This window comes from Gobio gobio (genome assembly GCF_949357685.1).
Source record: "Gobio gobio genome assembly, chromosome: 21".
Lineage (NCBI taxonomy): Eukaryota > Metazoa > Chordata > Actinopteri > Cypriniformes > Gobionidae > Gobio > Gobio gobio.
In genome coordinates this window covers 34,529,698-34,557,523 of record NC_137117.1, presented here as the reverse complement: position 1 = coordinate 34,557,523, position 27,826 = coordinate 34,529,698, and the positions used below count along the sequence as shown (strand labels likewise).

Sequence of the window (27,826 nt, the reverse complement as noted above, 5' to 3'; positions counted from 1 at the left end):
ATTACCTACAAAAAATAGTGAATATGTTAAGTACTAAGTACTATGGAGTACCATATCAAATATTATTAGTTCATATAAATATAATTAAAAGCACCATAGTATTACCATAGTAGAACCATTGAAATACCCAAAATCCAATAAATTATGGTAGTCCATAGTACATGCCCTCCCCAAAAAACCTTGATACAACCATGGTATCATATCCACACAGAATAGGTTGTGCCATGGCACTTTTTGGTAGTATAAGAGCAGAATTTCACCCCAAACATTCATTCGGGACACACTTTAAACCCTCTTTACCGTATCTCTTCCCCTTCATCGCCCCTCTCAAGAAAATACACAATCAATAAGAACATCGATATGATCTCGAAAATCTCCTGAAAAAGACCTCAGCACTGCCTTAATCCTGTTTCAGACTGACCGAGGCTGCTGTTGTCTGTGAAATGTCTGGTGACTAGCATATTTAGGCTATACAGAATGTTAGTTACATAAAGTGACAAACATGACAAGAGTCTCATAAACTTCTGCTCAACAAAGCCACCAAGCCAAACACTTAAAAACGAAACGCGGACGAAACAGCTCAAAGTTCAACATGTAATGAGAGGACCAGGGAGGGAAGATGAAGCGCGCTTACCGTGCGTTTCACAGAGCCAGAGAGACTGATGCGGCGCGCAGCATCCCTGCCATCCTCAGTGAGAAGACTTCTACTGCGCGCTCTTCTCCGGCATGAGCACCGCTCCGCTCCGCTCCGCTCCGCTCCTCAGCTCTCCTCCAGCGCGCACAGCTGCAGGCTGACAATCATGGCTGGGCTTTTGCTCTCAGTTCGTCTGCTGTGGGGCGCGAACAGTGCCGCCTACTCTGATTGAGTTTAGAGAGCGCAGAGGCTGCGATGATCGCTCACTTTCTCCGGGCATATGGACCATGTGATGAGACTCATCCCTCCATCTGCGCGAGCCCGATCAGCGCCACCCAATGGAAAAATCATGCTATTCATCACTACTGCTTTTGGGGCGCCCAATGGAAAATTGTCCCAGTTCTGAGAGATTTAGCAAAAAAATACAACATAAATTATAATAATAACTCTTAAATGTTACTTTACTAGATTTAACCCTCTATAGGACTAATCGTGAAATCACAGCTAGACAAAGATAAATGACTAGCCATATGTTTTACATATATTTAAGACTACATTTCCCAAAATGAGTTTTCTACATCTGACCTTTGATCTTTTCTTAGGGTGGAAAGGGAATTGACTTTGTCCTATTAGGGTAAATTATTTTTGGCAAATTGTCTGAAACTTCACACACATTCAAATGCATTTTCACTATCTGAAATCTGTAAAGTTCATTAAAAAGCTTTATTAAAGGGTTCACACAAATATGAAAATTATCCCATGATTTACTCACCCTCAAGTCATCCTAGGTGTGTATGACATTCTTCTTTCAGACGAATACAGTCTGAGTTATATTAAAAAATGTCCTGGCTCTTCCAAGCTTTATAATGGCAGTGAATGGCAGCCCAAAATTTGAAGCCCAAAAAAGTGCATCCATCCATTATATAAGTGACCCATATGGAACCCGATGGATTTGTGTAAGAAAAATATCCATATTCCACCAGATTGCCTTCCGTATTCAACTTATGAAGAGTTACACTTTTTTCGTAAGTTGAATACGAAGGTGGTCTGACGGAAGCTAGATATTTTACTTTATAACGTGTTGAATATGGATATTTTTCTTACACAAACCCATCGATTCGCTTCAGAAGGCCTTTATTAACCCCTGGAGCCGTGTGGAGCACTTTTATAATGGATGGATGCACTTTTTTGGGCTTCAAATTTTGGGCTGCCATTCACTGCCATTAGAAAGCTTGGAAGAGCCAGGACATTTTTTTATATAACTCTGACTGTATTCGTCTGAAAGAAGAATGTCATACACATCTAGGATGACTTGAGGGCGAGTAAATCATGGGCTAATGTTCATTTTTGGGTGAACTATCCCATTAACATTTCCTCTTACAAATTGTAATCACTTACTAACTAAATTGTAGTTGGTAACGTAATCCATTACATTACATATTTAAAGTAATATAATCTGACTACTTTTGGATTACTTTTGACCTAACTTGTTTATCACATTGATTAGAGAGTATTCTTGTACCATATTGATATAAAAATACAATAAGAAAACAAATTCCATTTTTTGTTATCAACAACATGAACATGCATTAAATATTACATTATGTCAGTGTTTCCCTGGGGTTCATGATGGAACTGCAGGGGTTCGTCAGTTTAATGAAAAGCTATTAAATTAAATCATAATTTTGTTTTAATTAAAATAAATAATTATAAAATAAAACACAACTAAAAATAAATATTTGCATGTCATGTGACCATTAACCGGCATCCGAGAACTGTGAACTTAATTGTATTATTTATTATATATGTATATATATATATATATTATTGACAAAATACAAATTTAAATCTCAGGGTTACTTCAAGTAAATATATTAGGTCAAAGAAATTTCGGCTGACAAAGAAGTTGGGGAATCCCTGCATTGCATGTAAATATGAAATGATGTGAATTTGTATATTTGAATGTGTCTGAAAGACAAAAGCCTTCCAAAGACATTAATGCATGGTTAAATAACTCACTGAAATGGAGAGATAATGAATGTGTTAGAAAACACCGATTTCTGTAAATCCAGTGATCAAATGCTTAGTTTTCAGTGATAGTCACATGACCAGTGGCTGGTCTGTGTGTGCAATTCCACCAACCTGGAAGACCTTCTGAATGTAATGCTATTCCTCTTTACATGATTGCATCGGATATTACATATTAACACCTCAGTGTTCATAACACTGTATGTTTCATAGGACGTGTTTCTCATATGCTTTTTAGGTCTTCCCTTTCGTGTCTCAGTGTCTGCTTCAGTGTTCTGTTTGCCTGCGCTAAATGGCACCTCTGGGATTAATACAATTAAAGTGCTGTATTGTCCTGCCTCCGTTGGGCTATATAACCCTTTTTTTGTAATGTGCACAGTAGAGCTCAATAGTTTTAATCAAATAAAAGCTGTCGCACTTTACATAAGTGTCCATGTTTCAAACTAATTACAGAATACTCAGTAAAAGGATAAGACTAATGAAATCTGAAGCAGCTTGTAACTACAAATTTGTATTGTGATGTATTGTATTTACATATAGTGCAAAAAATGGTGTGTCTTTATCTTATTTTATTCCCTGTGGATTATACCAGACTCCCCTGTTTATTCAAAATAATGCACAGAAGATGTTTTTTTCATATGCCGGCAACATCCACTAAAATAGACATGGCTGTGTTCAAAGCTGGCCCATATACTGTATATAGGCAACACTTACTGTATCGCAGCTGTTTTATGACTTCACCAGAAGAATCAATGAGGAGCTCACTTTCTCTGAGTGCTCTTGTGTGTATGTGTGGGCAGGTTTTATACTCCTGCGTCTTTGTTGGAGTCTCATTGTGGGCTTTATTTACGTCTGGCTCATAGCACAGGTCTCGTCTGCTAACTGGCCTGTCAGTCTGCATTAGGCCTTGCTGTTTGAAAAGTGTGCAATACAAAGGCCGTCCCTCCTTTTAGAGGAGCACACATCAACACACTTTAACTGGAGGGAGGTGATGATCAGATCAGACTCTGAGGTATAACCCAGTTTGACCTTCTTTCTATTGCTGGTGTTTTGTGTGGGTCATGTTTTGCCCACATTGTGGCGACCAGCAAAGAAAGCAAGAGGCTGTGCGGAGACAATGTTGAGGTGCTTTAAAAGAAAAGCTAACAAATCATATTTTGATTGAAAAACAATCAAAACAAAATAAAACAAATGAAAAAAAAAAATGATACACAAAAAACAACTAAATAAATAAATAAAGTGCACACGTCTCTTTTTGCAAGTCATTGTTAATGTTATGAAAGAATCGTTATACATTCGAATGAAATATTTACAAATAATAATGCTCTTCAAAAATAAATAAATAAAGGGCACAAATGCCTTCATAAATAAAAAAAATAAAAAAATAAATAAAAAAATAAATACATAAAGGGCACAAATGCCTCATCAAATTGTGCAAGTGACTGATAATATTATTAAATAAACTTTGTAGGCTACATTAAAATGAAATATTTACAGAAATACTGTTCTTAACACAAAAAAACTAAGCAAAACAAAAATGGAAATGAACAAATAAAAATGGAAATAAATAACAATTATAACAAACAAACAAAAATAAATAAATAAAGTGCACACATCTCATTTTTCAAGTCATTGTTAATATTATTAAATAATCTTTATACATTCAAATTAAATATTTACAAAAATAATGACTTCAAAAATAAACAAATAAAGGGCACAAATGCCTTCAAAATAAATAAATAAATAAATAAACATATAAATAAATAAATAAAAAATAAAAATAAATAAATAAATAAATAAATAAATAAATAAATAAATAAATAAATAAATAAATAAATAAATAAATAAATAAATAAATAAATAAATAAATAAATAAATAAATAAATAAATAAATAAATAAATAAATAAAAAAAAAAATAAATAAAATGGCACCCATGCCTTCAAAATAAATAAATAAATAAATAAATAAATAAACAAAGTGCACAAATGCCTTCAAAATAAATAAATACATCAATCAATCAATCAATCAATAAATAAATAAAGGGCACAAATACCTTCAAAAATAAATAAATACATCAATAAATTAATTAATTAATTAATAAAGGGCACAAATGCCTTCAAAATAAATAAATACATCAATAAATAAATAAATACATCAATAAATAAATAAAGGACACAAATGTCTCGTCAAATTGTGCAAGTCATTGATAATATTATAAAATAGACTTTGTACATTAAAATGTAATATTTACAAATTAATAATGTTCTTCACAAAACAAAAAACTAACTTAAGCAAAAACAATTTAAAAAAACAAATAAAAATGGAAATAAATACATTTTATAACAAACAAACAAAGTGCACAACTGTCTCATCATTTTGCAAGTCATTGTTAACGTTATTAAATAATAGTTGTACAATAAAATCAAATATTTACAAAACAATGATGTTCTTCAAACAAAACAAAAATGAACAAATTAAATGGAAATAAATAAGAATGATAAACAAACAAACAAACAAACAAACAAACAAAGTGCACAATAATAATGTTCTGTGCACATTTCTCATAACATTGATAATATGATCAAATTACCTTTGTAGATAAAAAAATATATATTTACCAAAGAATAGTGTACTTCAAAGAACAGCATCTGCTGTTCTCTCGTCCAAAAATATCACAAAACTATTTATAGCAGTTTGTGTTTGAGCACATGTGAGTGTGTGTGTGTGTGTGTGTGTGTGTGTGTGTGTGTGTGTGTGTGTGTGTGTGTGTGTGTGTGTGTGTGTGTGTGTGTGTGTGTGTGTGTGTGTGTGTGTGTGTGTGTGTGTGTGTGAGTAGCAGGGAGGAGGGAAGCTTTTAAGAGAGGAAGCAGAGGCTACAGTGATGTAATGAGAAGTGAAGTGTTCCATGGCAATACAGGCTCAACCTGTAAAAGATTCATCACTCTCTGCTTCATGTTCAGAGAGGAAGGAGCCGAGCGTGCGGCGCGGGGGACGGAGCGCTTTTAAGGGCCTCTCTATAATGGATCAGCACAGACTCAGCCACAGCTGTCATGGGTGGAAGACAAGGGGTAGCACAGAACAAGTCATTTTATTTACATTAACTTCATCATCAATACCTTTAGATACTGTATGCACATGTGTGATATTTACAGCGGTTTGGCAAAGTGCATGTTTAATATATACATTTGGATCTGAATATGTAGAACAGGAATATAGCTTTAGGCAGGTGGACTCAATACAGCAAATGAAGTGTCTCTCTGAACAGACTGAGCAGTAGTTATGATTTGATAAAAACTTAATGAAAACATGATCAATACATTGCCCTATAGTCTTCCATTGTAAATGCATATCTGCAACAGAACCTGCACCAGTCAAAGCAGCAAAGAATGAAAAGAATGAATCCTGCATTGTGCTCCCAAATCATTATGCTGACAAAGTGTTAGTGTGTTGAATGATGATAATTATGTTGCTGATTATGTTGCTAACCTTAATGTGAACAATTAAGGGATACATAACACCAACAGATTTAATTTTTAAAAAAATGTATAATATATATATATATATATATATATATATATATATATATATATATATATATATATATATATATATATATATATATATATATATATATATATATATATATGAATTTTTTTATATTATTTTATAAAATAATATAAAAAGTTAAATAGATTATTAGTCTATTTAATAATATTATCAATGGCTTGTACAATCTGACGAGACATTTGTGTCCTTTATTTATTTATTGATGTATTTATTTATGTATTTATTTTTGTGAAGGCGTTTGTGCCCTTTATTAATTAATTAATTTATTTATTTATTTATTGATGTATTTATTTATTTGTTTTGAAGGCATTTGTGCCCTTTATTTATTTATTTATTTATTTATTTATTTATTTATTTATTTATTTATTTTTATATAAATAACAGGGTGTAGTTTTGATACGCGACCGGCAGATGGCGCCTTGGATTTGGTAATAGTCTTCAAAGAGGCGAACATCATAGAGGGCAGATTTTAAGCAGTTATCAATGCTAAAACACACACACACACACACACACACACACACACACACACGCCTAAACTGGTTTGCTGGTCTCCGCTGGGTTCAACTGGTTAATCTCTGGTGCTCTTTGGTCACTTTTGTCTGTTTTGATTTATTTTTCTTTATAGGAATGGTATGACACTATGACTTTTGTGGCACACGCACACACACACGCACACATGTTGGGTTTTCATGTTTTAATGATTTTGATTAACTGTAACAGTATAGCTCTCCCCTTACACTACCCTACCCCTAAACCTAACCATCACACAACACTTTCTGCATTTTTACATTTTCAGAAACATCATTTAGTCTGATTTATAAACTGTTTTTCCTCACGTTGACAAAAATGTCAATTTTGTCCCCATATTTTAGGTTTACCAAGACCACACACACTGGTTTTACTATATCAGTGAAGACACTGCATAGACTTTCATTGGTTTTATATCAGGTTAATGATATTTTCTAAGGCCCAACCCAACCAAACCCCTACCTCTAAACCTAAAACATGTCCAAAACACTAGATTTAAATTAAAACATGTTTTGGATTGGACGACCAGTAAAATGCCCTCACTAGTCGGTTGTCCTTATATTATAAAGCTATAGCCAAACCTGCACACGCACACACGCACACGCACACGCACACACACACACACACACACACACACACACACACACACACACACACACACACACACACACACACACACACACACACACACACACACACACACACACACACACACACACACACACACACACACACACACATTGTGACATGATTCAAAAAGGTTAATATAGGCTACTCACACTTGTACCCCCGAAATGATGGAATTATTTCTGAATTAATTGTAACGTGGGAACAAAGTAATCATAGTTATTATTGCACATATAAATATTAGGCCTACTTAGTACCACAAATTCCCTCTAAACATAAAATTTAAATAAATAATATTATTGAGCAAAATATTTTGACTGGGAGGAGTAGCTATGGGTGTGACCCCTAAATGAGGAGTTAAAAGACTTTCTTTCTTTCTTTCTTTCTTTCTTTCTTTCTTTCTTTCTTTCTTTCTTTCTTTCTTTCTTTCTTTCTATTTTTAGCAAGGTGGTCTCTATTTATGGTTTTTAGGGGGTTAGCTTGTTTTGGTCTGGTGGTCTCCCAACCAGGTTGTGTTGTGTGGGCTGATTTGAGAGGGGTTTTGGCTACTTGAGCTGATCAGGCTGGGATATCAGCTGGGCAACAAACCAGCTGAGTGGCCAGTCTTCTGAAACCAGATTAAACCAGACAACCAGCACTTGTTTGGTTTAAGTTTTTTGCTATGGTTCCTATTAAATTGTTTTAGGGTTCGAAACAGCATCACAGCCACCGTGGTTTATTCACACAGCCTGTGTGTGTGTGTGTGTGTGTGTGTGTGTGTGTGTGTGTGTGTGTGTGTGTGTGTGTGTGTGTGTGTGTGTGTGTGTGTGTGTGTGTGTGTGTGTGTGTGTGTGTGTGTGTGTGTGTGTGTGTGTGTGCGAGAACAAGCCATTGTGATTTACATACACCCCCCTCTGCCTGCTACCCCCGCCCCTCTTACCCCGTCTACCCCTTGTTCTTCTTCTCCTTCTGCCTCTTTCTTCGCACTCCAGTCACTCACACCCGAGTCTCACACACTCCTCGCGCGACGCGCTCCCCTTGCTCAGCTTTCACACTTCCACGCGCGCCGCAGGAAACAATGGGAACGGAGCCGCTTTGTGTCGGACAGAGACTGACGCGCTCCTCTGTGTTTGTTTAGGACTTTCTGCTGATAGACTCGTAGCTATATTCAGGATCTCATTATTAACTACACAATGGGCTGCTGCAGCGGACGGTGCACCCTTATATTTCTGTGCACGTTTCAGTTGGTAAGTTTGTTTTCTAAAAATGTGCATTTCACACAAGGCTATGATAATAAGGCTATGAGTGTTCACCAGCTGTTTAGTTTCTAACACGCCTGCCCTTTGCTTTGTTGTTGTTGTAATGCTGCTGTTGCACTGGATACACAATGAGTACATTATTTAAATATTGTGTGTGCTTGCCTTGAACTCTTGTCTTGATCTAAGATTGAACATGTGTTTAAGTAGTCGGACACTCCAAAATATAACCCAGAGTTGTAAAAGACACTTTTATGACCAGTTGAGTGCTTCTGCTCTTGCACTAAATGCAGCTTCAGTCATCCCAATTGAACTTTTCTCATTCTGTCATACACCTTTTCGAGCGCTGGGACAACACAGGATACAGGACTGCAAAAGGTCATATACCAATGAATTGTTTTGGATTAATCTGCTAAGACAGGGTTTCTTTTTCTGGCTAAATGTTTTCCATGCTGGTCATTCAATGAGTCAACACTGTCAGATGTCTAAAGTATAGAATAATAATCATTATAGTAAACCACAAAATTATATTTACACATTTTTAAATATTTTACAATTAAATTATTATTTTTTGTAATTAAATTAAATGCAAAAGCCATTTTGTTTTTCTGCCGTTGTTTGTTAAAATATTTAAAAATTCCAAACCATTTCTTTACAATTTGGGTGACAGTTTTTTTCCCAATTCTATTTTGATTAATTTTGTCCCCAAAAAATTTTTCTCACAAAAACAATACAAATACAGAACAAGTTTCTTCCCACTCCAACATATACAAAAGCTTAACAAAACAGAAAATAGAATTAAAATGAATCAATAAAAAACAATAGAAAATAGATAACATATATTCAATTATTTATATTAATACATTCATATAAATATACATGTAAATATATATACACACACACACACACACACACACACACACAACAATCGAACAAATACAATTACAATAATGATAATAGTAAAAGTAATAATAACAGTAAAAGTTAAAAAATTCCATAAAATCAAAAGGGGGGGGGAAAGGAACAAAAGAAGAATTTATCATAGTTATCATAGCTTGTGACATCAAAATATATATAATGTTACTTAAAAACAAAAAACAAAACATAACAAAGAAAACACGCATAGGACGTAACAGTCACCATGAAGTGAAAATTTGTATATATATTTTTTATTCTAAAATATTTTATGAATATTTTTTTATTTATATTCTAAATGCATTTTATAGATCTTACTGTAAACAATTTATCCATGTTTTTTTTTTTACCTCATCATTTTTAGTCAAATATCATAACTCAATCTTCCAGTGAAATGACAGACGTCTTTCTGGTGATGTATGCAGGACTTCTCCAATCATTTAGTCCGCTTAGACCCCGCCCCTCCACAATGCTTAAATTAAGATCTGCCTCCATCCAATCAACAACTGATGCATAAAACCAAGTCCCGCCCCCTGTTGATAATCTGTTTTACTCTAATGTGATATGAAAGAAAAGATCTGTCACTACTACAGTTTCAGAGAATTAATTCCTACAAAACTTGCGGAGCTTTTGTGGCCGTGTTGAACTCACAACAGGTGAAAAATGGACCTTCAGGATGAAGTGTCCATAAATATCTGACCGTGTTGACACCGAGGGTATTGTGTTTACATGCTTTTGAACAATAGTCTAGTATGTGAAAGTTCATTGCCTGAACTCTACAGACCCCACGGTAAGCACCTCGGCACTAAATTGATCTGTTTACACTCTAGATAGAGTTGGCAGGAGCTTTCAGTGGTTAGTCATTAGTTAGATCTATCCATGTTCCTGTCAAAGAGAGAGATGTTCGTCTCTCCTCAAGAAGCTATTATACTGTAATTGTCGCTTAATCTTTATTGCAGCCCGCTCGGGTTCATCGGATACTCCATCCTAGCTTAAGTGTTCACAGAAGTTGTATGTCAGTGAAATGTTATATTGACTTCAAAGTCAGCCATCATCGTTCTGCTGTGAGTGGCTGGTGTCCTAATTTCCATACGGAAAGTCTTGCAGCTGCTTTTTTTTTTGCATTGTTTCAGTCAACCGCCCCCATCCGCAATCCCAGTCTCAACAACTGAACGAATCCCATGACAATGTAAACAGGCGTTGGTGTATGCCTACACCGGTAAACAGCTGCAGGAGACTGATTGCACGTTATTCAAATGTAACTGCTGTTGACGCTGTGAAGTAGACACTTCTTGTTTTCTCCATTACCTGTGGCACTGCTTGTGTAACGCTCAGTCGAGGTGCTGTCCATTCTTCCCACAATCCTCTCTGACAGGAGCATTAAAAAGCCGTTGACACCTGCCCCCTAAAGACAGATGTGTAATACACCTCGGCCCACATGCATGTTTGCACGTCACACACACACACACACACTTGGCCAGTGTCAGACCTTCTGCCCTTCCTGAGCTTGACAGCGTCCGTCTTCTTTTCATTTTAGGCACCTCGGGGGTAAAACATTCCTGGGCTTTGATGTAGTTCTGCTTTCTGTCTTCCTATGAGATCTTATTATCTTCATGTCACAGAGTTTACCGAACGAGTCGGCAGTTACTACTGTTCCCACTCGTACGGTTCTCAGTGGAAAGATGTCCAAACTCTGTTAGACTAACTGGGAATATGAGTCATTCACTGGATGATTGGTGGTTTGACGCTTCTCTATTACAGTCGTTTATACAGTATAAGGATTTATACTTTTAAGTCAAAGACATTTGAACAAATTCCTAACACGATCAACTTTGGCCCGTAAATTGTTCCTCACTGCTTAAGAATTACTTTCATGTGATCGGATGAATTTTGCCTGGCAGACTTTTAACAAAGATGAAAAATTAAAATTCCATCGATTTAGACTGAAGGTAAGACATGATCCATATCTGGAGACCAGAGTTAGTGATACACAATCAGTACCACTAACATCTGAGAGCAGGGGCACAAAGTTTTCCATAAATTTATCATAAAGTTTAATTTATTAATTTAATAATAAACTACTATTGTTTTGCATTTTGTTAATAAGTGCAGTTACTAATAATATTAGCCTACATGTTTGTTTATTGGAAGTTTAAAGCTGCACTATGTAACTTTTCCGTCCACTAGAGGTCGCCTGTTCATAATAAGGGTGTAGTTTGATGACGCCACGTTTGAGCGCAGAATCTTGGGACATGTGGTCTTTACCTCACAGCCGTTGGAAAAGAATCGGGATAGGACTCGGGCAGAAATCATGGATGTGATTATTAACATTACTGTAGTATGAAGCAGAGCAGGAGCGAGTGTTAATAAGATGAAGGCAACACACGCCTCGCCAGCAGCGGGACTTTTATTATGACACAGTCGCCGACTCCACTTCCGCTTTTCCGGTCATGAGTATGAGGTAACGCAGCTCTGTTTATCATATCAGATGCATCTGAGTGTGTTGCAAATGAAGTTATGCCGTTACTCTGTGCGTTCTCTCGGCGGCTGCTATGACATTTGTTCACACTGCAGTGAGAGTAAAGCGTTTCTGCAAAATAAAACCGGAAACCAAGGGGAACGCAGATATGACGCCATCGACAGGCGACTCCCTCACACGTCCCGGTTCTTTGGTTGAAATAGCAATTTCTCACGATTTACAAATAGTTGGGAACATTTGGGATATTGTAAGTACTCAACTGAACAAAATATATAACACTGGCCTAGTGGTTTTTGGATATTTTACGGAAAAAATTAGGGGTGTGCATTGGGACTGCCCTCACAATTCGATTCGATTACGATTCACCAGGTAACGATTCGATTCAATTCGATTCTACGATGCATTGCGATGCATCAAAATTCTACTGCACACAACAAGGCAAATTTTTAATCAGTCATGAGGCAATACAAGCAGTCAGATATTGAACAACAGATTTTATTGGCTGCTATGTGTGTATTATCACTCTCCTGTATCTTTGACATAAATGTCATTAAATAAAATAAAATTGAATGGTACAGGGTATTGGATATGGCATTTTCAAACCTGAAAAAGAAAACATAAATCTGCTTTCAGTGCTTTGAATGAGAATTTTTTTCTCTTCTCTGCTTTAGAACCATTTAAAATTAAATAGAGCAATAATAACAGCCAACTTTTTCCAGTAGTGAACATAAGTGTTCTAATTCATTAGTAATCTCCCTCCGCCTCAGCAATCTTGATTGTTGTTGTTGTTGTTATGACCCCGGAAGTAATTGAAACTTCACAACTTTATTGTCCAACTCAAGGCCAGAAAATAAACGATGACATAATCGATTATGGCACTTAGCCGCATCGATGCTGAATCGTGCATGCCCCGCATTGCGATGCATTGCCGAATCGATTATTGTTGACACCACTAGAAAAAATGTTACATAGTGCACCTTTTACAGTGAAGCACTGAACTTGAATTGATATGCAGATAAACTTTTATTAACAACAGTAATGTGCAAAAACCTTGTTTTATAGAAAATGTTAAATATTCTACTCTTATTAAATGTACCATTGTTCTTCTATAGTATCACACTGAACTGACCGACAGCTTCAATGATGATAAAAGGAGCACTCTTGGCTTATTTTCTGTTTCTGTGTAATTCAGTCGCAATTCAAATAGGTTTTTGTTTTTCATGAGACGTTGTGACTTCCTACTTTTTCCCATATATTAGGAAAGAGGAGTGGAAATGGCTAATAAGTCAAATAAGTGCTCCTCTGCCGACATCTACTGGTTATAGTGGTAATTTTATGTATTTCTTTAATAAAAGTGCTTGTTTGCCAAAAAAAGTGTTAGTTTTCCTACACCTTTAAACTTTTAGTTTTACAAATCATTCAAATAAATAACATGAAAATTGGATAATATTTAGAGCTTTTCAATGCTGGAAATAGTGTGAAGCACTTGAAAGTCCTTGAAAAGTGCTTGCATTTGACTCTCAAATTCACTTTCACATATGCAATAGAAATGGCAGCTCATATCAGTTGGGCGCCGTGGGGGTGGCACCAATGTAACCTCGAACAAAATTTCAGGAAAAAAGGTATCAAAATGCAAGCATTTGGTCGCAGTCTGAAGCCCTGAGTACTGTATCGGTTGTTGGACGGTATTAGAACTTTTTGAATTAATCATTAACGTTCAATATTGGTACAATTCGTTTATGCTCATTTTTGGATTTAGATAATGGCAATATAAAAATTAAGCTTAAAGTTAGCCTTTAAAAACACCAATAATTTAAGAGCACTGTTAAATGTATTCTTTATTAAGTTTTAAAATGAATATTAATGCTGTACATTTATAATGTTCTGATGCCTGAATTCACTTGTAGCATTTAAAAAGATGTGATTTTTAGTTTTTTATTTTTCATTTAATTAGACAAAATATTATTTGAAATATTTAATGTCAAAGTTATCAGAACTTTAAAGTATTTTGTAAATGCATGCTATTAATCTTATTGTGACCGATTCATTGATTTTTAGGGTTGTGTTTTATATTTAATTTAATTAGACAAAATAGTATAGAATTTTAATATTAAAGTTATTAGAACTTTAAAGTATTTTGTAAATGCATGACATTGATCTTATTGTGACTGATTCATCCATGTAATTGTTTTTTTTTTTACTCGTAATGTTAATTTTAATTAAAATATCAACGCGATCTTCTGGTGAAACGACAGACTTCTCTCTGGTGATGTATACCGGACTTCTCCAATCGTTTTGTTTGCTTTAACCCCGTCCCTCCACAATAGACTGGAATCTCACTGGAATCCCCAAAATCCAATCAACAACTTTTTCGGTAATCCGTTGCGACTTGGATGCACGTCACAATACGGAAGAAAAGATGTGTTGCTACCTCTGTTTCTTTTCTCTTTCCGTCTTTTAATATCAATGCATCCCTAACCACAATATCTTGTTAGGAGTGAGTCCAATAAGCGAACTACCCAGAAAACCTTTGCAACCACATAGCAATGCCATAGCATCATGGCTGCAAGCTTGGCATGTACAAGTTTAGATATGAACTTTGAATGGCTCCTCATTGCTCAATTCCTCAGGAATCATTCCATATTGATGCGATTTTGTTTGTGAGAGGGGTACACACCTGTTTGTGTTCAGGATAAGGGAAGGAGAGGAACAGACACACAGGAGCATGGGAAATGCAGGTTGACAAACACACACACACACACACACACACACACACACACACACACACACACACACACACACACACACACACACACACACACACACACACACACACACACACACACACACACACACACACACAGAAACTGTTTTTAACTTTACCCTTTGTTGCTCTTGAGGAACATCTGGTTTGGTTCCTCCTCCATATCTCTGTTCTAGCAGTAATAGATGGGGAGTTTGTTTAAAAGCACATGAAACTGTCAGCAGCTGGTTTAAAGACTCCCTGGTGCGGAGTTAAACTTGCTTTTTTTGTTACAGGCATTCTCCGACCTGACTTGGTAATCACTATGTTGGGAGTGCATTGGACAGTTATCGAGTTCATTGTAATTCTGAGATCAACCATCTCTCATTACCACTTCTCTCACATTGTTGGGCTGTGCAGGGATTTGTTAACCTAGGAGGAATTTATTCTGTATCCAGGCAAAGCTTAATAATACGGGTTTTTTTTTGTTTGTTAACAAGCAGCTTGAATTTATCTTTGTTTTTGTTTGTTTTTTGAATAATTGACCAAAGAACGAAACTCTTGGTCCAAACCACTATGACGTTTCTTCTGTGGAAAACAAAGGAAGAAATGTATCATATGGACTACTTTTCTGGTGTTTTTTGGTCCCTATGCTTTATTTCTTTTTACACAGAAGAAAGCAAGTCGTGTGGATTTGAGAATGAATTTCATTTTTGTGTGAGCTAATCCTTTAAGTATGTCAGAGGTGGAGATTATGTCTGAAAGTGCACGCACATACACAAAACACTGCCGCCTTGTGCAATACATTTCCTCTACAGTATCTATATCCTTAAGAGACGAAACAAACTAGGACAGAAATCGCGAGGCGCTTTGAAGTGAGCCAGAAAACGAGGGCTAATCAGTCAATGGAAGAAAGCTGTACTTGCCATGTCGTACACACTGTTGACTAGAGGGGAAAAGACACACTTAATGGTGAATAGAGAAAGTGACTGATGGACTGTGGGTAATATATGGCAGTGGCTTTGACCTCTCAATGGCAGAGCAGAGAGGCTAGTGGAGAGATACGGTAATGAGGTCAGGAGGAGGATACTCTCTGACTTCTGACCCGTGAACGCACGCACGTCAAATCGAGGCCTGAATGTTGAATGGATGCCAGACCTCTGTGGTACCATCCACAGGCACATTTTTCCTATTCTTATATTTAGATTGAAGTTATGTTCTGCATTGATAGCATTATAATCTGCATTTTGTGAAAAAAATGTTTAGTATATGTGGCAAGGCATTGCAACGAGTTTTTAAACCAGATATATATATACTTCTAAATAATCCTAAACTGTTGATTTGCCATTCTTTTCTGCTTTTCTTCTGGCATGCACGTTGTTACTTTTGACTGTTTGCCCTTGTTCTCATTTTTAATAAATCTTTAACTTTTGATAGTCATTCTGTGTGTAAAAGTCCAAGATTTCTGGGTTTAATTTCAAACCCATTTTAGGTTTATTTTAATCCAGAAATGTAGTACTGTTACAACAAAATTTAGGTTAAAAACAACCCATCATGCTGGGTCAAACATTGAAACCCAACTTGCTGGGTTGCCAAATTACTCAAATTGGGTTAGTTTAGAGTGTACTGTACATGACATCTGGTTACTCTATGCATTTTCATCGTAATTCTTTTTAGGTGGATTTTTCTTCCTGATATACTTGCATGTATCACACAAGGGTTTACCGGCTTTACGAGGTCATAATAAGAGTTGAAAAATGTTATATAACTTTGCACAGATCAGCACAAATAATGTTTAAGTCTTGTGGCTCGGGGTAGAAATCATTTTAATGTTTGTGCGTGAATGCTCCCTATAAAGTCATTGCCTGATAAAGCAACAAGTCAGCTGCCTATGTTTTTAAGTCTCATTCAAGGAAAGTCTATTTTTCCATATTTGCAATGCCTCTGGGCAGCTAATTTCGGGCAAGTCCTAAATCTGCTTGAAATCTCAAAAACTGCTTGTCGAACACATTTCAAATCAGCAACTAAATCTGACATGCGTCACATTTTTCAGGCTAGACTAGCCAATGCACATGTACTAAAGGCAGCTGCAGTGATGCGATGACTTTACCAATTGCAATCGGCTCTTTTATTTAGAATTGCGGGACTTGCTCCGGCATATTGCGTGTTGCACTTTCTCCAATTCATGAGTAATATGAGTGCATTCTCAGTCGACCATAAAGCCGGCGATGGGGGTCCAACTAGTGACATGCGGCAAACCCCACAAACACTAGGCCCGGCGTTGGCTAACTGATGGCTTGGTGTGTAACGACCTTGAGTCATTTGTTTGGGAATTGCGCTGGTTTGTGCCGTCTGTGTTGTGCTCTAGATTCAGTAGCGGTGTTGCGGGAGTGCAGGAAACTCTTTCCAAGTATGTTAGCACAGCGTTTCGTCTATATCAGTTGAAAAATGCATGTGCAAGAATCGTTAACAGAAGCGAACACCATTCAGTCCTGGTATTTTTACAAAATGGAACATTTTCTCAGTTCTCAACCGTGCTTGTGGTTAACTTATACTGTTGAAACGATGTGATTTTTAACATTGCTTTGCAAATGCATAGTGTTTTGTCTTGCAAAGATGAATGAGATTCAATTATTTTCGTGTGTCACCGATTCTGTGACGAGCTTAACTTGAATTGAACCCGTATTGAAACGTTCCTCTAATGTACACACATGCATAATAAAGGTCCAGTCAGCACCACCAGCCCCCCTTTCCTCTTGGTCTATCTATAAGAAGCAAAGTTGACATGTCATGTGTTTTTACTCTTAACCCCCCACTGAGAGCCAGATTATCTAAACAAACAGCGCTCCCTTTCGAAACGAGGAGCCGCAGAAACGTGGACCAGCTGACTCCACAAAGTCAAAGACTCTCGCGGGAGGGCAGCAAAAATGTGAGGACGGGGTGATTTGTGGTTTAATTTGCTCGCGAGGTGTCATTACGGGGCTACAGGGGTTCATTGGTTATGTTGATGGAACCTTTTGCCCTCCTGTAAAGGTTAATTTGCCCCTGTTGGCTATTTCATGACAGCTAGGGGAGTTAGAAACGCCCGGTGGTTTTACGAGACCTGATGGCAGCCTCTATCTCCCAGACGAATGAGCGCAGAGATGTGCGGCTCTGTTTATCAGCTGATTTGCATATGATTCAGCCCAACACCCAATGTGCATCTCCCAGCCAGACAAGCAGATGAATATTTATAAAACAAAGGGTGCCACCCTCTCTTTTCTCACTCACTCACACACAATCTATGTACTCTGAATTACCAATTTTCATTAATGCACTCACGCTGTTATTAAATGTAATTAGTGGGATGAATCCGAATGAGACGGCAGAAAAAGACACGCACACATGCTTCTAACGCTTCTGTGTAATTTAGGAATGCCTGATATGGGTTCCGGCTGGCGTTATAGCTTTAACGGTACATCAGATTAGTTATGCAACTAAAAACTTTTGCTAAAAAATTGTTTTGAAAAATGTGGGTGAATGCTGGGTTCAGACTACACAATATTTTTGTCAGTTACAACAGTCACTCTGCCAAATTATGTGTTGCTTGACGCGTTAATTGCTTGTGTCATGTACAAGAAACGTCAGACTACATGTTGCTTCCCAACCAATCATTGCTTGTCGTGTTTAACAGCGTGCATGATGTCATCAAGAAGGCGGAACTAGCAAATGACTTCCAGAAACAAGCGTAAACAAACAATGGCTACCGAAGCTGCATGTTACCATAATGCTACTCACTGGGTTGCTGAAGCGCCTCTGCCAACGTTCACTAACTTTTATCTCTTTTTCACGCTGTCGTGTGTCGTAGTCCCAAGAGGAAACCTCATAAAGGCAGGGTATTGTTGCCATAGCTCCACGAACATTCCCTCCATTGCTTAATTCCTCATAGCAGCACCAATACCATCATCTCTCTTTCGTTTCATGTTTAAAAGTTGTGTATGGAAGAGCTGCTGTGCTGTGGTGTTGACCAATAGTACAACACCACAGCACAGCAGCTCTTCCATACACAACTTTTAAACATGAAATGTGGGGGTTGGTTGTCATCCACTATAACACTATACGAGATGAAGCGGCCGATTATTGCGTCCTGATGATTTTGTGTAGTCTGAACTCCGCATTAGGTGACTTACGTACCTTGTATTTGTGTTTTTACACAAATTTGTTGCGCAAGATGGATCCAAGATACTGTTACATGTGCGTTGTATTTATCTATTAACGTTCACTCAAGATAAAACCAACTGTGTTTACTAGGATACTCACCAAATTGGGCATTTTGGCATAATTATGTGTGTATTTGACCACTTAAAGGGTTAGTTCACCAACATTCATTAATTACTCACCCTCATGTCGTTCGACACCCGTAAGACCTCCGTTCATCTTCAGAACACAAATGAAGATATTTTAGTTGAAAGCTGATGGCTGAGAAAGGCTTCAGACAGGCCTCCATTGGCATTCAGTACATTTTCACTCCCAAGACCCATAAAAGGCACTTAAAACGTTGTTACAAAGTCCATCTGCAAAGTCGCTACGTCATATTCTGGCGCTACGTCATATTCTCGCGCATGCGTCGTGGAGGCACACACGGAAGACAATAACAAGCTGGATAAAGGTGTTATTTTGATTTTTTTTTTGCGCACAAAAACTATTGTCGTCGCATCGTAAAATTATTGTAGAGTCACTGTGGTGAGATGGACTTTGTAACGACGTTTTAAGTGCCTTTTATGGGTCTTGGGAGTATTAATGTACTGAATGTCAATGGAGGCCTATCTGAAGCCTTTCTCAGCCATCAGCTTTCAACAAAAATATCTTCATTTGTGTTCCGAATATGAACGGAGGTCTTACAGGTGTCGAACGACATGAGGGTGAGTAATTAATGACAGAATTTTCATTTTTGGGTGAACAAACCCTTTAAGTGCAATAAGCCTTGAAATAGAACTTAATTTGGTACTGGTGATTCGCGGGCTGCTTTATGCGCGTGCGCTTTGGACATGTGCGCAAAGGAAACTGTCTGTCAGAGAACTCAGTAAGTACAGAATGGTTTAAAATCCCTTGAATATTTACATTGGCAAGACTTAAAGGCCCACTGAAGTGCTTTGAAACGCGCAGCATTATTTAATGTGTTGACGTAATTTCCCCTGAAACGGCTCCAGCTGTTAGCAGCTCCTGCCCTTTTTTGAAACAGCCAATAGCGTTTCGTTATTGCCACAGTTTGACTAGAGCCTTTCTGTTTGGTAAAGCCAGAGTTTCCTCCTAATCTCTAACTGTTTATCATCATAATCTCCTCCATATCTCTTTGAAATACAGCATTCTGTGCAGAATTTAAATGGGTCCGATATGTTGTGTTGTCTGCGCCGACTCGCGCATATCATCCGCTCTGGGCTCTCGTGTCTCTAGTCTAACTTAAGACCAGAGCCGTTGGTGTGTGTGCGGTGTGCGTGAAACTAACGTGAAACCATCTTTCATACGCCTCAACTGAAAGCATTACATGTCTGAATCGTTTCCAATCACATGTATAGTGCGCTATGCGCCATTCACCATGTAGAAATTAGAAAAAGTGTGAACAACTGACCGATTTCAGACCCACCATCGCAGTCTATTTATAATGTAGGGGGGCGGGACGCTTCAGATTCTAGAGAGCATTTGATTGGACAGAAGATTTGATGAGAAGATCGCGATGAAGTCTGCGATGATGTCATCAAAATCTGTGATTCGTTTTAACGGAAGTGAGAGACTGTACGTTTTGAATGCTTATATCTCCTAAATGCGAATTTTGTCATTTGTTTTGGAGCACACCAGTTCATTCATTACCTTAAGGCTAACATAGTCATACTAAAAGCTAAAAAAACTTCCATTTTGATTTCAGGGGGCCTTTAAAAAGACATGCAAATAATAAACTTTAGTGACGATGCAACACTGGCCCAAATGTGCAAGGGACAATTCCGTCCAACTGTCTTGAATTACAGTGGGATTCTCGCTTGTAGTGAAGTTACGCAGTACCACTGAATCATTAATGGTGTTTGTGAAATGATGTCTCACAGAAACTTTTCACATTACTGATTTGATCTGATAATCTGTGTAGATTAATTTACTCATTCAACCTACGTGCTATAGTGAATGAATGTTAGCGCGAAACCTGCGGGAATGAGTAAAATGATGCGCAATAGCTGCACTCCGGCACTGAAAATCAGGCCCTGAAATATATTAAATGGATCTAGAAATCCCTGCAAGTCGCTTTTGATAAAGATCTCTGTCAAAATGAATAAATGCAAATGAAGAGCAAATGGAAATGGAAGAGCTAGATATGTTTTGTTCATATCCCAGAAATTGTCAAGATGCTAAAATGGATATGAATTTTCATATCTGTGCTTACTCAAGCACACAGTCAACACTGTCACTGCATATGAATCACTGCTTTATCAACACCCCGCCAGCAAGCAGACAACTGACTGATCTCTTCGACCTCTGACCTCCATATACGTTTACTGACATCCTGATCTCCCATTGTGAGCATCAGTGTTGAGTTACAGATGAATGTTTTGTGTAGCACCTTAAGCTGGAGAAGAATTCCTCTCTCTCTCTCTCTCTCTCTCTCTCTCTCTCTCTCTCTCTCTCTCTCTCTCTCTCTCTCTCTCTCTCTCTCTCTCTCTCTCTCTCTCTCTCTCTCTCTCTCTCTCTCTGCGCATGTGCGAGTGTGGGGTGAGTGGGTCTCACGGGTGAGAAGAGCGATTGTTTCGTTTGTAACTAATTTAAAGTTTTCTTTTGTTTTTTTTTTATTATCCTGTTTTCGTTTTTTGTTTTTGTTTTCTCTTTTTATATTTTTCTTGGGGCGGGGTGTGAGAATGGAGGCTCACGCGAGTACGCGGGACTCCTCTCTTTCACTCCGCCATGGAGTTAGGTGTGCACCTGAAGGCGATGCATCTGTGGAAGATGTACTTGTTGCTGTGGGTGAGCAAATTGGTTTTGAAACTATAGTTTCAGCCTCAAGAATGAATAAAGCCGTCGTCATATTTTTGAAGGAACAGAAGTTGATTGGTCAGTTGGTTGAAAGCGGAGTGTGGGTAAGTGGCGTTTTTTGTGTCATTTCACCGCTGGTTTCTTTATCAACAAGAGTTACTGTTTCTAATGTACCACCGTTCATATCAAACAGTGTTATTGAACGAGAATTGCTTAGATTCGGAAAGCTAGCTAGTGGCATAAAAATGATTCCGCTGGGTTGTAAAAACCCAGCGCTAAAGCACGTGCTTTCCTTCAGACGCCAAGTGTTTATGTTTCTGGAGTCGGCGTCTTTAGATATCTCTTTTCGTGTTGAGCACGAGGGAAAGTCATACATGCTTTATGCAAGCGCTGGCAGTCTAAAATGTTTCGAGTGTGGTGATATTGGTCACAAAAAGCATTCTTGCCCACATAAAATGCAGGCTGAGAGAAGTGAAAACACGCACGAAACTGAAGTCGTTACTGAAGTAGAAAAAAAAAGAGATAAAGTGATCGCTGAAACTGAGCGAAATAGGAAAGAAAGCACAACCAGTGAAATAGTTGTTAATGATGATGAGAAAAGTGTTGAGGCAGATAACTCCGGAATTACTTGTACTGTTGGGATTGCTAATGTGAACGTGAGTAAACGTGAGAATTATAATGCAAAAATACAGACAGATGAGGAAAGGATTGATCATGGATTAGACGAAAGTGGAGGTGGTGGTGATGATGATGATGGTGAGGAGGAGGATGATGACGATGATGATGATGATGATAATATGTCAGAAATGTCAGATATCCTTTCACAGGGTGGAGATGATCAGTTGTATACTGTAAAAGACATTAATGATTTTCTGGATAAAACATTTGGCAGAAAAGTTGAAGTGAAAGATTATTTCCCTGATGTTAGGAAGTTTTTGATTTCAGCAGTAAAAATACAGAAATCAGTAGGATTTGAAGAACTCAGCAGAAGGAAAAGGTTTAGATTAAAGAAAATTGTAACAAAATTAAGGAGAGGAAATGTTCGACCTAAAAAAACTTAAGTAAATCTGTTTAATGGCACAAAGGGGGTGTTTTCTTTTCCATCGTAATTCGTCTCTTTTTTTTGTCTTTTTTCTCTCTCTCTTCTCCTTTCTTTTTATGGAGAGCTTAAAAATAGGATCTATTAACATAAATGGAGGAAGAGATAGAAACAAAAGGGCTGTTGTATCAAGATATATTGAGGCCAAAAATATGAATGTTATCTTTTTACAAGAAACCCACAGTGATAAAATAGATGAGATAGATTGGAGAATGTGGTGGGAGGGAAGCATCTTTTTTAGTCATGGTTCTAATGTGAGTGGGGGTGTTGCTATCTTATTTAGAAAGAATATGAACATAAATATTATTTCTAAATGTGAGATAGAAAGAGGTAGGGGTTTAATTGTTCAAGTTGAAATAATGGGTTTGTTTTTTGTATTTATTAATATATATGCCCCAAATAATGGAGTAGAGAGATCTTGCTTTTTTAAGAAGTTAAAGGAACATTTGAAGGATTTTGATAAGAGTACTTTTTTGATATTGGGTGGTGATTGGAATTGTACCTTAGACTTTACCATAGACAGAAATGGAGATGAACCTTATCCTCCATCAGCGGATGTTTTAAGTGCAATTATCAGAGATTACAGTTTAATTGATGTCTGGAGAGAACAGCATATAATGGCGAGACAATATACATGGGTAAAAACCTCCAGAGAACATATTAGTGCTGCAAGATTAGATAGATTTTATATTAATAAGAATATGAATAATAGAGTTTTAAAATCAGTTATTTCCCCAAATGGGTTTACAGATCATCACCTCTGTTTAATTGAAATTAGCCTGAAGAAGTCACAAAGTTTTAGCTCTTATTGGCATTTTAATGTTAAATTATTGTATGATGAAAATTTTTGCGAGAAATTTGAGTTACTGTGGAAAAATTGGAAGGAAAGAAAACATGATTATGACAATATTGTACAGTGGTGGGAAGTTGGAAAAACCCAGATAAGGATGTTTTGTCAAAACTATACTGCTCATACAAATAGTCTAATTAAAAATACAATAAAAGAACTTGAGAAAGATATAGAACAAATTGAAAATAATATAATAGATAGTAATACAGCAGATATGGGAGGGCTGGAAAAAAAGAAGAAGACCCTAAGTAATCTTCTTCATGAACATGCAAAAAGAGCACTAATTAGATCTCGGTTTTCTTTTTTAAAAGATATGGATGCTCCTAGTTCTTTTTTTTTTAACTTGGAAAAAAAAGAAGTAGAAAGAAAACAGATGTTACATCTGAAATACCCTAATGGAACTTTGACAACTGATCCAATGGAAATGAGGGTAATTGCAAGGGAATTTTATGAAGAACTGTTTAGAGCACAAGAGTGTGACAATGCAAGTATGGATTTTCTGTTGGATGATATGCCTAAACTTAACATCAAACAACGTAAGGAGCTGGACTCTGAGCTAAATATGGAAGAACTGTCTAAAGCAGTTCAGCAACTTTCTGTTGGTCGAACTCCTGGTATTGATGGACTTCCCATAGAATTTTACAGAAAATTCTGGAAGATTATTAATGAAGATGTGATGGAAGTTTATAGAGTGTCTTTTGAAAGAAAAGAGTTACCAACCAGTTGCAAAAGGGCTGTACTTTCATTATTACCTAAGAAAGGAGATCTGGGTCTCCTAAAAAACTGGAGACCAGTTGCACTTTTGTGCACAGATTATAAAATTCTTGCAAAGGTTTTTTCAAATAGACTTAAAGAGTACCTTGGAGATCTAATACAGACAAATCAGACTTATTGTGTTCCTAAAAGAACCATTGTGGACAATCTTTTTCTTTTGAGAGATACCATTGAATTAGCAAATATAGAAAATCAAGATATAGGCATCCTCTCTATTGACCAAGAGAAAGCCTTTGACAGAGTAGACCATTGTTATCTGTTTAAAACACTTAAAGCCTTTGGAATTGGTGATTTTTTTTTATCAGGGGTTAAACTTTTATATACTGGAGCAGTAGCTATGTTAAAGGTGGGCGGAGGATTAAGTAAGCCAGTTTTTATTAATAGAGGAATAAGACAAGGATGTCCTTTATCTGGACAATTATATTGTCTAGCAATTGAACCTCTACTCTGTCAGTTAAGGAAAAATCTGCAAGGCTTTGTGGTCAAAGGTTTTGAAAATAGACCCATAAAAGTATCTGCCTATGCAGATGATATAACTGTTTTTATAAAAACGGAAAATGATTTAATAAGTTTAAAAGAAGGTCTAAACGTTTATGAAAAAGCATCATCTTCAAAGGTTAACTGGAACAAAAGTGAAGGTTTTATTATTGGGAGCTGGCAAGAAAATCCTCCTCCAGTACTCCCAGGAGAAGTGAAATGGGGAAGAGAAGGGTTGAAGTTTTTAGGGGTATATTTAGGAAATGAAGAGTATATGAAAAAGAACTGGGAAGGTATTGTGGAAAAAGTTTGTAAAAAACTGTCGAGTTGGAAGTGGGTGCTATCCAAATTGTCATATAGGGGAAGAGTCTTGGTTATTAATAATGTGGTTGCATCTATGTTTTGGCACAAAATGACTGTAATAAACCCACCAAATGATATTGTGTGTGAGATCCAGAAGAGACTGATTGACTTTTTTTGGTCTGGATGCCACTGGATAAAGGCAGCTGTGCTTTTCTTGCCCGTTAATGACGGAGGACATGGACTAATAGACATACAAAGAAGAATTATGGCTTTCAGACTTCAGGCAGCACAAAGACTGTTGTACTCTGAGAGATGTATGTGGACTGAAACAGCTTGTGCTTTGTTGCAAAAAGTGGATATTTTCAAATACGATAAACAGCTGTTTTTAATGAGACTGGAAGATGTGGATTTGAGTGGCACCTCATCCTTTTATCAATCAGTCTTAAAGGCATGGACTTTTGTGTTTAAAGTGGAAAGAGAGTTTTCGAGTCTCGGGAACTGGATACAACATGAACCTCTTTTCAATAATCCTGTGATTGAAGTCAAAGAATTAGGACTGCAAAGTTTGAGATCTTCAATGGCAAATGCCTGCTGTACGAAACTATCAGATCTGAGAACTGGGAAAAACTGGAAGAATCCTGAAGAGATGTGTCATCTAACAGGCATTAAGTCTGTCAGATTTATGACAATAATACTGAATCGAATTTTTATGGTTTTGCCTTCTATTTTTCGACAATTCTTAGAAGCAAATGAGTTACCATTACTAGAAAATGAGATGGGTTATGAATTTCCAGAGTTACAGATCTCTGCAGCTGTTGAAGAACAACCAAATGAGAGTTCAATTCTTAGTTTCAGAACTCCACAAATAACACAATTTAAAGAAATATCCAAAAAGGCATTGTATATAATGTGTGTAAAGGTGGCTCATTACACTTTGCTTAAAGATCAAAAGGAATCAAAATGGATAAATTTTTTTGTACCAGACTCTTCCCCAAAAGGATGCTGGAGATCCTTATATAAAACTCCAATAGAAAAACGCACTGCAGATCTCCAGTGGAGAATCATACATTGGGCGATAGCCACAAACAAGCATGTAGCACATATAGATCCCACTGTGGCAAAGGAGTGTGTTTTCTGTGATACTGAAGAGTCAATTGATCATGTCTTTTTGCACTGTTTTAGATTGAGAGGTTTGTTTGTGATGTTGGAAGTTTTGTTTATGAAATTCGGAGAAGTGTTTAGTATGGCAAACTTTATATTTGGTCCTAAATATGTTGCTAATAAAAAGAAAAGTATTTCTTTAATTAACTTCATAATAGGTGAAGCAAAGCTTGCAATATGGGTAACAAGAAAACGAAAATTAAGAGGTGAAGTTTCTGTAGATCCTGAATTGGTTTTTAAAGCCTTGATAAAAGCAAGAATTAGAGCAGAATTTGCTTTTTACAATTTGACTAAAAACATAATGGTTTTTAATGAAATTTGGGGCATTGGTGACATTTTGTGTACTGTTGATGAGGAGGAAAATGTAATTTTTTTTTTGTAGCATGTTTTTTTATTTATTTATTTTATATTTTTTTATTTTTTATTTTTTATTTTTTGTAATGTTTGTGTTGTTTTTTGTTTTTTTGTAATGTGGTTATGTTTTGGAATATGAATGTTTTTAAAAAAAATTTCAACAAAAAAAAAATTTCAACAAAAAAAAAAAAAACATGATTTTGTAGAAGAAAACAAAAAAGGTGAATAAAGTATTGTGAACCTCTCTCTCTCTCTCTCTCTCTCTCTCTCTCTCTCTCTCTCTCTCTCTCTCTCTCTCTCTCTCTCTCTCTCTCTCTCTCTCTCTCTCTCTCTCTCTCTCTCTCTCTCTCTCTCTCTCTCTCTCTCTCTCTCTGTGCTATCCCATCAGACTGTGGCAAACTGATTGTGTCAGGTCTCTGTCTGTGAAGATTGGCCAGTTGACAAACAAGAAGAGTGTCATCTCCGAGAACATTGACATTGACATTGATTGTAACGGCAACGAACAGCATCTTCAGAACAAGAACAGGCTAAAATGGAAGTGCAAGTGAATCTTATGCCGTTTCAAACCTAGAATAAAATGTACATGAAATTAAGTACAAACAGAAAGTCGTTCACATGCTTTATCTCGCTGATATCAGCAGCGCTGTGCATCTGTCTGGAATCGATGAATCCGATGCATTTTGTCCACATTGTCAATAATACGTTTTGGCTAAGCTAGCTGGCTTAGCTAAATGGTGCATGTTTTTGAATCATTACCCAGCCATGACAACTGATTTGGACCACCTGTTTGCTGAGTCCACAATAAGATGTTTCTGAATGGGGTCGATTGATGCCTTGAGTTTGAATATTGACCGCTCTCTGAAAAACTGAATCCCCTATATTGAGTGCAACAGCCGGCCAGTCATTCACCCATGTGCTGATCAATATCACTGAGGGGAAAGGTGACTGTGATCATATGATATTCTATAGTAGAGAAGGTGATGGGGGAAAAATGAGCACACAGGGGGCGAGTTCCATTATTTAAAAACATAATACTTGTGTTGCCTATATTAGAAAAT

At 36.9% G+C, this 27,826-nt stretch overlaps 1 protein-coding gene across 2 annotated transcripts in view; it reads left to right on the top strand.

Moving 5' to 3' along the window:
* Positions 1 to 8,328: 8,328 nt before the first annotated feature.
* nkain4 (sodium/potassium transporting ATPase interacting 4) overlaps positions 8,329 to 27,826 on the top strand; it is a 90,514-nt gene continuing 71,016 nt past the window's right edge. Inside the window, exon 1 of one of the 2 annotated variants that reach the window (XM_079801906.1) lies at positions 8,329 to 8,611. In XM_079801906.1, coding sequence (XP_079658032.1) covers positions 8,558 to 8,611 — 54 coding nt within the window. In that variant the 5' untranslated portion in view covers positions 8,329 to 8,557. Of the gene's footprint in view, positions 8,612 to 21,481; positions 21,855 to 27,826 lie in introns of those variants that run through there. The other variant, XM_079801905.1, reaches the window with a different exon arrangement.